Source organism: Drosophila navojoa, chromosome X (genome assembly GCF_054131105.1).
Source record: "Drosophila navojoa isolate 15081-1374.11 chromosome X, UAZ_NAV_1.0, whole genome shotgun sequence".
In the NCBI taxonomy this organism is placed as follows: domain Eukaryota; kingdom Metazoa; phylum Arthropoda; class Insecta; order Diptera; family Drosophilidae; genus Drosophila; species Drosophila navojoa.
Window position 1 is genome coordinate 3,429,592 of NC_142895.1, and position 10,572 is coordinate 3,440,163.

General features: G+C 44.2%; 3 protein-coding genes across 5 annotated transcripts; 1 reads left to right on the plus strand and 2 right to left on the minus strand.

Annotated features, from left to right (window-relative positions):
- The first annotated feature begins 1,284 nt into the window (after positions 1-1,284).
- On the plus strand, positions 1,285-5,529 carry LOC108655580 (uncharacterized). Of its 3 annotated transcripts, none has more exons than XM_089264028.1 (3): positions 1,285-1,471; positions 2,848-2,912; positions 2,982-5,529. In XM_089264028.1, the coding sequence occupies exon 3, from the start codon at positions 2,986-2,988 to the stop codon at positions 5,428-5,430; it is 2,445 nt and encodes an 814-aa protein (XP_089120154.1). In that variant the 5' UTR covers positions 1,285-1,471; positions 2,848-2,912; positions 2,982-2,985; the 3' UTR covers positions 5,431-5,529. The 3 variants fall into 3 exon arrangements, with proteins under 3 accessions (XP_089120154.1, XP_089120155.1, XP_017962834.2); XM_089264029.1 differs by lacking the exon at positions 1,285-1,471 and adding an exon at positions 2,141-2,156; XM_018107345.3 differs by lacking the exons at positions 1,285-1,471; positions 2,848-2,912 and having other exon boundaries at positions 2,928-3,731; positions 3,906-5,529.
- A 167-nt stretch (positions 5,530-5,696) lies between these two features.
- Positions 5,697-7,609, minus strand: LOC108655579 (uncharacterized). Its single transcript, XM_030389192.2, has 3 exons — positions 6,971-7,609; positions 6,785-6,937; positions 5,697-6,724 (listed from the first exon to the last, which is right to left on the minus strand). Exons 1-3 carry the CDS (start codon positions 7,607-7,609, stop codon positions 5,705-5,707), a joined length of 1,812 nt encoding a protein of 603 aa, XP_030245052.2. The 3' UTR covers positions 5,697-5,704.
- Positions 7,610-8,113: 504 nt separating this feature from the next.
- Positions 8,114-10,388, minus strand: Ir7f (Ionotropic receptor 7f). Its single transcript, XM_089263903.1, has 3 exons — positions 9,931-10,388; positions 9,334-9,865; positions 8,114-9,254 (listed from the first exon to the last, which is right to left on the minus strand). The coding sequence occupies exons 1-3, from the start codon at positions 10,245-10,247 to the stop codon at positions 8,247-8,249; spliced, it is 1,857 nt and encodes a 618-aa protein (XP_089120029.1). The 5' UTR covers positions 10,248-10,388; the 3' UTR covers positions 8,114-8,246.
- Positions 10,389-10,572: the final 184 nt, after the last annotated feature.

A 10,572-nucleotide genomic window follows, 5' to 3' on the forward strand; every position in this document is an offset into this window, starting at 1 on the left:
GTGTCAAGATTTTTCCGATACGCCCGCTAGGGGCGTGGCGAGTCGAAAATGTATTTTACGGCGTATCTGCTTAGTTGAGAATTTAGATAATATATACTCCAGCCTGAGATCAGAAAGAAGAGGCGTAACAATTATTCCGTCAGTTCTTTCGGATCTCAGGCTGGAGTATATATTATTAAGATTTCTAGAAAATCATATATCTACGCCCACTGGGGGTGTGGCAAATGGACAACAATTTGTAACGCTCAACTGCAAACTGCATAGAAAAAAGGAACAAAGTATCACGCAGTCGGTTACGCCCGACTGCAACGTTCTTACGCGTTTCTCTGTATATTTCTCAATTCGATTAATATAATAATACACTACAGTTTATTCCAGTGCACTGCAGTGCTACAAATACCTGTTCTCCCTCGACAACAGTTGACACAAATCTCATTTAAATCGTGCAGTGCATTAGCAAATCAGTGCAAATTACATAAACCACATTCCAATGGCTACGCAGCTCGAACTATGTGTAAATCCCATTCCCAGAGCTGGCTGGGCATTATATATATATGTTTATATATTTGGTATCGAGGCAGGCGGCTAAAATTTGACTTGCTGACAACGCTGCGAGCATTTTGTCATACCGAATCAGTCTGTAATCTGGAAAGGTTTTCTTTCCTTTTTATTTATATTTATTTATTTTTTTTTATTTTATATCCACGGGGTATTTCAATAACCTATCTCGAAATCAATCGTAGATTTGCTTTAGGTCGACTAAGAGTTTTGGTTATTCCATATTACCCTCAAATTAAGCGAAGGAGCTGGTTAAGAGCAAGAAATCTGCCGGATCTAAGGATATTGACTGCTTGATTGCTGGATCTTTGCCATCTTATAGAAGCTATCAATTGCAATCGTTCATTGAGTCAGCGAATCGACGCAGTAAGTACTTTTCATTCCTCATTTAGTGTATATTTTTTGTTGTACCCTGAACACATAGCAAATGGTAAGTCAGGGTTAGACTTGATAAGGGCGACGACCTGAGTCGTTTTAGCTCTGTTCCGCTGTCTGTCTGTGATTCCATATGCGTTAATCCATCGATCTCTGAACCTAGAAGAGCGAGGGACTTGAAATTTTTGTTGTCCCTGTCCCTGTATAGCACTCACAGATCTAGGTCAATGAAATGTTTTTGCGAATTAAGTTTTCCAAAGAAATCAAATTTGAGATTTCCTCATACTAAACGTTCTCCTATATTTTATTTATTTTTTTTACAGGGGACTTTAATATTCCTACCAGAAGTCCACAACTAAGAGTTTTGGGCTCGCGATATTTTCCAATAAACCTAGCGTCTGGTTCCATTCCTAACCTAAGAGCTACTTCAAAGTAGGAAAGGCCAAGGACTCAAGCTGTATGCATTGATTGTTTGCTCTCTGAATATTTTTGAAACTTTTCAACACTAAGGTCAATTGGTCAAGGATCGATATACATCGTAAGTACTCATTTCATTTCATATTCAGCAGGCTAAGTAACTTGAGTCCGTACCGACCTACATATATTTTAATGTAAATTTTGACATATTCTGTGAAAATATCATATCTATATTTGTTTTCCTAACAACTCTCTTCCAAAACGTGCAAAACGTCGCTTTTTAATTTTGAATATATTTGGAAATACATTTTTCTGAATTCGAATCCAACCTCAAAAATAACGAATGGTAAGATTTTGAATATGAAAATCAAGAAGTGCCGCGAAACGCGATTAGTTTGTGTTGAGTTCGCTTTCTGGCCTAAGCCGGAGCTAGAGGCAAAAGAGTAAAAGCAGTGCAAGTTGTTGGTAACATACATTGAATTTGATTTTCATCTCAGTAACATTTCCAAAACGAAATCGAATCGAAGTACACCATTCGAATTCACTCAATCAAGTTTACTTGTCGTTAGTTCTCATTCCCTTCCACATTCAGTAGGTTGAGAGGCTTCAGTCCGTAAGGGCATATATTTTTTTATAAATTTTTACTCTAAAACTTTTTTGAATTATTTTGAATTTCTGAAAAAAGTCTCTTCCAAAACGGGCATACAATTTTCCACTAATTTTATTATTTTGATTTCCAATCTTGGTTTGAAATTCGAATATTCGGCAATATATTTTTCTGAATCGGAGCCTATCCTCAACTAATGGTAAATATTGAAATTAACATACGTGATTCATTAAAGACAAAAGTGAATTGTGAATTGAAGCAAGAGAATTTGCGATGTCCGTCCGTATTAATATAAGCCCTTTATAATCTCGTTTATAGCCTCTTCGTACAAAGTGTTAAGACTTTTATTAAAATTCCCTAGAGGCGTGGTGAATCGTACCCTCTATTGATTTACCTAATAATACTTAATCGCCCCAAGGCAGGCAACTGGGGCTTTAGGATCCGCAATATATTCCAGTAAACCTATTAATCGATGTCATTAAGCAAACGAACAGATAGAGTAAAGACACTGCAGAATTAGGGTTACATTGATTGCTTGTTGGCTGGATTTTCGTCATCTCAGTAACATTTTTTATCAACCTTTTCTATCGAATCGAAGTTCACTTATTGTTAGTTCTCATTCCCTTCCATATTCAGTAGGTTGACAGGCTCTAGTGCGTAGGAACATATATATATTTTTTTTATAAATTTTTACTCGGAAACTATTTTTATTTTGAATTTCTGAGAAGTCTCTTCCAAAACGTGAACACAATTTACCATTCAGTTTCTTTCCGAATTGGATCTCAAGCTCTTACTAATGGTAAATAGGTCAAGAAATCAAGTAGTGCTTCATTGTTAATTAAAACTGATCGATTGGCATTCAATATTAACCAAATTGTTATATTTTTCAGATTTTTTGTTTATTTTCTAATTGAGCATCTGGACTGAAGGACTAATCCGTTTACTTGAAATCGAGGTAATTAACCTAACCTAAAAAGTTTATTCTCACTGTAATTTAAATTGATTTCTTTATTTGATAACCAAGTACAATGGAAGAATTTACTGAGGGACCAGACAAATATGTTAAGAATGTGCTGCTTTTGAAGAAGGACACGTGCTCGGTGCGCGAGCTTATCATCTGGATCAACAAGCAATTGCTATGCGAGATTAAGGAGCTATCCGAATTGACAGCGGGCGACATTTATTGCCAAATTGTGCACAAAGTAGCTCCGAGGGTAATGCCAATGGAGAGAGTATTCTTGAATACCAATGTCACTCACGAGATTGAATCGAACTACAACATACTTCGTAATGCACTTGATAAACTGCATATTCATAAGAATATTCATCATCACGACCTGGCCAAGGGCATCGGCCACTATGAGTTTATGACCTGGCTATACAAGTTCTGTACGGTGAACTGCAGGAGTGATTCGTACGATGCGGTTGCTGAGCGCAAAGGCCAACCGATTGGATTGAAGAAAATTATAAGTGCGACGAAGCCCACAGTCGATCCCACAGCCCATCTGCGACGTAGCACCTCGATTGTGTCTTCAAATGGCGACAAGGAGGATGTGGCTTATCGTTCAAACAGCCTATTTGCCATAGACGACAAGAACGGCGAGGGAACTGATGGCTATGTTGATCTAGATCAGCCCAAAATTTCGTCCAATAGAAGATCTACACAGAAGAGAAGTGCCTCCAAAGCAGGCTTTATCAAACCAACCGTGGCAAGCGTGAGCAAACTAGCAGTACCAGGTGAGGCCAAGCCGCCAGGAGGGCCAAAATTGGAGAGGTCCCTTTCCGGGATTCATTCGAAGGCTGGCAAAGCCACTCAACAGAGCAAGGAATCGGCTCAAGGAAAACCGGATCAAGCTCCTCAAGCAAAGCCGATGCCACCAACTCGCTCGAATACATTTTTGACCGGTGTGTCCAAGCCAGCTTCAGCAGGCGGAAAACGATTGGAGAGATCCCTTACCGTTATTCATCCGAAGCCGTGGCAACAGGCTGGCAAAGCCACTCAACAGAAGGAATTGTCTCAATTGAAAATGGACCGAGGTCAACCCCAGTCAAAGCAAAAGAAATGTGAACCAACTCTAAAGAGATCGGAAACATTTGAAAAGAAATCGGGAACCGTAGCAAAGAAAATCATATCTGATCAAAACAATTCGCAACCCAATGAACCAAAGTCGAAGCTAGCTGAGTCAGAGCTAGCTGAGCCGAAGTCAGCTGAGCCGGAATCGAAATTGCCTAAAACTGGACAGGAAACAGCTGAAGAGAACCCGGAACCACACGTTCAAGTCAAGCCGGAACCAATTGATGTAAAAAGAAAAACAAGCCACGTCCAACTGCCGAAATTTGAATTGAAATGGGATCCAACTCTTTCGAAAATGGAACCAGTTAAGGGAAGTCCCGTTCCACTTGGCATGACCCCAGCAAAACGTATTCATTTTAAACGCATACAGCGTAAGGAGAATGCATCGCCCTCAGCTAGCACAAGGAACCCAGCCCAACGCCGCCTAAATGATAAACGCAACGCAGTCGCGGCTGAGGACTTGGTTTCTGATAAGGTGCTAGCAGCTTGTGAACCCATTCGGCTACTAGGCAATGCAGCTTCTTTAAAATCTATGGAGCATTTAAATTTTTCGTCTATATTAGAGGCAGCTCGACAACCAGATGAGCCATCAACATCTCAAGCAGCGACCCAGGAGAGTGATTCCGACTCATCACTTCCACAGAGTGCAAATTATACTTCTGAGCTTGTAGCAAATGAGCCAATCGCTCCGAATACAGAGTCCTCTGGTGTACCAGATGGTCCACAAGCTACCGCTTCTCAGCCGTGCCAGTCATTAACTAATTTAGAGGCAACAGGTTTGAATCAAGCTCAGAATAACAAAGCTGGACCCCTCAAGGTGAGGTTTGGTTCAGTTGAGATACTTGCATACAGTCAAGATGCATCGGTATTTGCTAATTATACTCCGAAGGTGGCTATTGCCAAGCATGTTATACAATCATTGTCCGATCAGGGAGCAGCTCGCCTTTTGGCCTCAAGAAATCCAAAAGTGACCAAGAAACCAGCAGAAGCTAAGCCTCAGCCGTCTAACAAAACTTCTTCGGTGACTGCAAAACTTTTTTCACAGCATAATTTACCGAAATCGGGATCCTTGCTGTCCTTGCCGGCTAATCAAGCTGCAAGAGGTAGGCTGTTTGAAATCCCAGAGTTAGGCCGACCATTGGCAAGCTCTTCACCGATTCTCAGTGCTTTGGATGAATGCCGTTTTGCCGAATTGCCACCGGATTCGGACTCTGACGATGATGTTGATGATCGTGTGTGGAATACACGCCGCCAGATCGCTCTATTGAAGGACAAACTAACTACTGTTGAATGCATTCTAATGAAATATTGTGGTGAATCGAGCACTGTGTTAAAAAAGCTAAAGCGCTATTTCCGCAAACAGGAAGTAGATGAACCGTTCATCATGGGAACTTTTTAAGAACAAAACTTTTCGTTCGTAAATATTTTACTTTTAACTGTTCAATTTAAATTAAATGTTATCTTCAAAAGCACCAAGTGTGCCCAGATGTCTCATCTATATATCGTTTTTTTTTTTTAATTTATACCACCTTTAAATACCAAAAAATTGTACTTGTGCAACACTGGATCGTTTACTCACTCTTTGCTGCTCAGTGTGACCAGCTTGCACCGTTTTGTACATACTTAACGCTAGCTGCTTAATATACACTAGATACCAAATACATACAAAGCTTTTATTCAGCTAGAAGCCAACGCTGAAATCGAGGAAAGCGTAATGAGATCAGCTCCAGGCAAAAAAGAAGTGTACTAAACATTAATCCAATTAGCATTAGCACAAATATAATGTAGAGCTCATGGAGTCCGAATATTCTATGGGTGGTGGAATGCACGTCTCGCAAATAGATTTCGTCCAGTTCCCAGCGTTCCCAGACTGCCAGCAGTCCCCCGGAGCGCATCCACATAATCTCCTCGTTGAAGGCGTCGATTAGAAAGGAGTGCTTCCTTAGGTACATTGTCATCTGCATGTATATCACATCCTGACTCATGATCTCGAACTGATTTATCTCCTGTTGTTGCGTTTGGGTTTTGGCACTCAACTGATTGAACAAGAGAAAGGTCTCGAGCGTAGCGGCTCCCACCTGCCTCTGGCCCCGTGGGTTTTGCACTAAGTAATGCAGAGGATACATCAGGGATCCGTCGCCATCGACCACATGGAATAGCATCTGCTGCATAACGGGTATTTCAGAGAGCACATCACTGATTCCACTTGACAGCACAACCTCGTAGTTGTGCGCCACGACCTCTTCGAGGGACTGGGGCAGCCGGTTCAGCATGCGTGTGCGTATCAAATGGTAAAGCATGCCCTGGTACATGGTGCGTATGAGCAACGTGTAGAGAATCAACATGATGCAGTGCACTCGTTTCGCGATCGAGCGCGGAAAAACTGCCATAGGCATGCCCACGAAAACCAGAAGCACATTGAGCACAAGGCAGCCCTGATGCCTAAGCGCCAATAGTCGATTCATTGTCAGGTGTATCAGGAGCGAAAGGGCGAAAACAACGCCAATCCCCAGCCAAAGCGATGTGCGAAATGGAAAGAATATTATGTCCAACGAGGTCAGCTCGTAGCTGGTGCCCAGGACGCCAAAGCGGACGCTTGTCTGCAGATAATTGTGGGTCGATGTGCCCAATGTGCTGCGCTCCACCGTCTGGCGGATGCCACCGACGCTTAAATCCGCTTGGTTACTGTGTAGCTATAAGAACAAAGATAATGAGAAGAAAAGACGGCTATAGCTAGCAACATGAAAATTTACCATCTGGAGCAATCGGTTGATCTGGAATCCCGTTCCAGTTGCGCTGGTCCACTGTTGCACTTGGATGCTTAAGTTGAACCTTTCAATAAACGTCAGCAAGAGACGACCTTCAATGCCGCCAGTAATCCGCGCATCCGGTCCAGATCCGTCTAGCTAGATGTACGGCGGTAAGTGCAATAGACCTGCACGCAATGGACATCCGAAGAAATTGTTCAGCTTGCGGGGAAAGAGCTGAGGATTTAGCATGTGACTGCCGTTGTACCGATTGATCAGCTGGGGCGTCGTATCTGCACAGCTCTCGGGCCCGAATGGCAGGTACGTGTAAAGCAGAATATCTCCATTGGCGCGCTGCACCTGAACGTTGCAATTGATGAGCTGGTGGCGCCAGCAATGCTCGAAGATGCGATGCATCTCGCTCAGCAGCAGCCGATCGCGCGCTTGCAGAAAGATGTAATAGTACTCGTTGTAGTTGTACTCCTTGGAGTAGGCCTCCACTTCGATCTCGGCAAAGGCCGCATAGGAGTCCGTGAAGATGAGATTGTAGTGCCGGCGACCCGGGATGAATTTTCGCAGCATGCCCTGTTCCACGGTGACTATCTGGAGCGGGGCTATGCCCCAGTCTCGAAAGAGTACGCTCATCATCTCGCTGTAGAAGTTGCACGTATGATTGTTGCGGCAGCAGAGGGTCAGCACCAGCGACGGCGTCACGCTCATAATGTGAATGTGGACCACGTGCAGCAGAGCTTGCGCCACATACTCATTGATTTGGTTCATCTGCTGGCCGGACAAGTCCTGATACGACTGAAACAACTGTGAAATGTTCATTTTCGGGCCGATGCTGAAGTTTAACTGGTTCTAGCAATGGCGTTGAACACGCAGCTGAGGCAAAAAAGCTTTGGCCAAAGTTTTGTTTGTCTTTTCTCATTAATTGAGCTTTAAGTGGTTTATGATTAATGAATATTGCATTGAAAAAGTTGCTGCTCATATTGTTTATACTTGGCTTTTGTTTAGTTTTCTCTTCATTTTGCCTTTTTGTTTGCCTTCATTTGATACATTGCATTCAATTTAGTTCACTTAACAGTTATTCTGCTCTATCGTAAATTGCATTTGCAGTCCAAGCGCAGTCAGCTCAAGGCTCAAACGGTTTTAGTGCTGCCAAAACTTAAAAAAAATTATTCTAGTGCTAATATTGAAGAAAATACTGACAGCCCAAAGAGAGGCGGGATTTATTCAATTTATTTGTGGTGTACACATTTCATAATGAATATGGAGGTATGTGGTTAACGGTAGATTATCAATGCCTAGGCTTCTTGTAGCCTAATTTAAGAAATTTCAGTACATTTAGTACACTTGCATTCATTTGAGCCTCCTGCTTGACGTTTAGTTCAGCATGAGTGCTGCCAGATCGTGAAATTTAAGTACTTTCAATTGCATACATTTTTCATTTATAAAAGTTTGTGCCTTAAAGCAAACGTCGCTCCGTCTTTCGCTTGGTCAGCCGATGGCAAAGGAGTTCAGCGCAAAAAACCAGCATGGAGACAGCGTAGAGAGTACCCATCAGGCTGTATATACCGATTAGCTGGCGCAGCTGCTCGTTTTGTCGCTGCTCTTGCTGATCGTCCTGCAGCTGGAACAGACTGCGCTGCTGCAGCGTTCGGCGACTGTATTCGGCGAAGGCGTCGCGGCGCCAAAAGTCAATGCAGCCACTGGCATCGAGGTTGCGCAACATGTCATTGAACAGTTCCTTGAAATACGTGTGCTTGGGCATATAGATGACCACCTGCTGCAGATTGATAAACTGGGAGAGAATGTGGTAGCTTCTCTGGCGATTCGTTGCCGTCAAATGGGCAACGGAAGGGTCCAGGCCGGTGATGGCAAAATACCGACCATCGCCCATTTGATGCAGTGCATCCAGCACTGCTTCATCGTAGGGCGACGGGATGCTAATGTAGCTGTCATAATTGTGCGCCACCTGTGGCATCTCGCGCAGCATGCTTAAAATGTTCGAGCTACACATGCCACGGAAATTGCTAGCCAAGAGCTGCTCAAACGAATACGGCAGCGTCTCGAACAGCTGCAGGCGTATGAAATGGAATAGCAGCGATTGGTAGACCACACGCAACGGAATGCTGCCATAGAGCCAGTGCGCATAGATGACACGCTGCAGCCAGGAGCGTGGCAGACGCACCAACGTAACGCCCAGCAGCAGCTCCAGCACCTGCAGCCCAATGGGACGCCAGCGCCACATATAGATCAGGCCATGCAGGATCAGAGCCACCAGCAGCAACAGCCAAACGCAGCTCTGGAATGGAAAATACAGCAAGGTGAGCTGGCCAAACTGAAAGTGCTTGATGGCCACGGTGGCCACCAGTGGGGCATAGTAGTGAGCCACGGGCGAGGTAAGCTTGTCATTGCGGCCAGCCGTCTTCCGAAAGTTACCCACGCTCATGTTGGCATGTCGCTTCATCAACTGAGACAGAGATAGGAAGAGAGAGAGAGAAAGAGGAGAGAGTTAATGAAGTCCAGCAGTAGCTAATCCTCTAACGCACCAGCTCTAGTGGACTCATCGGTTGACTTTCATCGCCCCAGTTCTTCTGGTAGGTGGCCACCGTCTCGAGCGTCACATTGTGCCAGATCAAAGTGCAATTGAGATGCCGGGCCAGTTGCTTAATCAGCGTAACCTCGAAGCCAATGGCGTCCATCTGCCCCGCCCGTTCGTCCCACTTGAGTTCGACAAAGGGCGGCGCGTTCCAGACGACCACAGTGAGCGGGCACTGATGCAGCTGGCGCAGCTTGTGCGGAAACATGGGCGCATGGATCATGCGCTGGCCATCGAAACGATTCACCAGCTGCGGCTGTGCAGATTGACAACGTTGCGACGTGTACGGATAATAGCTATAGATGAGCACCTCCATCTGGGCCGTCTGCACCATCACATTGCAGTGCAGCCAAAAGTTGTTCAGGCAATGGTTCAGGATTTGCTGCAGCTCCGCCGGAATCAGTGCATCGCGCGCCTGCAGAAAGATGAAATAGTACTCGTGATCATCACTGTCCGCGTTATCCTCGGTGATTTGCGTGGAGCTGGAAGGGATTAAGATACACGTAAATATATAGATCCGGTGGGCACTGCATCTACTGTCCCTCACAGCAACGCCTTATAGGAGTCCACCAGCAGTAGATTGCAATACTTGCGCCCCGGCACATGAGGCAAGTGATTCACATGGAGCATCTGCACGGAGACTGAGTTCCAAGTGCTGGCCAAATTGCCCACCACATTCCCGAACCACTTGTCCATCTGTGCATCGCTGGTGGCCAGTGTTATTATAAGCGTCGCACTCAGCTGTGCGAACACATCCTGGATGACGTGCTTCAGTGCACGGACCACATATTGATTGGCGTCCTCCGCTTGGACGCCAATCAGTTTGCTTTCCAGGTAGCTGGCGTAGATCTTGCTCACGTTCATATTCGATCCAACTTGTTTTGGCGACTGCTTCAAACGAACTACCCCAAAAGTCAGATAAAACGTCCATCACCTGCCAGATAATATCAAAAAGTCAACGTCTATGCGAGCCTAATTAAACACAAACATTTACCGTTACTAATTCTTACTACGCCCATTAAAATGTATGGGCAATGTACATGGCATCTGGGCCATTGTTTCTTTGCCGATGCTAATTAAAATTAATCAGCACGCATACTTATGTTTATATTTTCCTTATTATATATGCTATCTGAGTAAACATCATTTCTAATGCACATAGGTAAATGTTGTTGAAATTTGAAAGCTG

Coding starts and splice junctions, on each gene's coding strand:
- LOC108655580 (XM_089264028.1), top strand. CDS start 2,986: ATGGAAGAATTTACTGAGGGACCAGACAAATATGTTAAGAATGTGCTG.
- LOC108655579 (XM_030389192.2), bottom strand. CDS start 7,609: ATGAACATTTCACAGTTGTTTCAGTCGTATCAGGACTTGTCCGGCCAG. Junction 6,938..6,970: donor TCTTCGGATGTCCATTGCGT/GCAGGTCTATTG, acceptor CCGTACATCTAG/CTAGACGGATCTGGACCGGA. Junction 6,725..6,784: donor TCAACCGATTGCTCCAGATG/GTAAATTTTCAT, acceptor TTGTTCTTATAG/CTACACAGTAACCAAGCGGA.
- Ir7f (XM_089263903.1), bottom strand. CDS start 10,247: ATGAACGTGAGCAAGATCTACGCCAGCTACCTGGAAAGCAAACTGATT. Junction 9,866..9,930: donor GACTCCTATAAGGCGTTGCT/GTGAGGGACAGT, acceptor AATCCCTTCCAG/CTCCACGCAAATCACCGAGG. Junction 9,255..9,333: donor CGATGAGTCCACTAGAGCTG/GTGCGTTAGAGG, acceptor TCTCTGTCTCAG/TTGATGAAGCGACATGCCAA.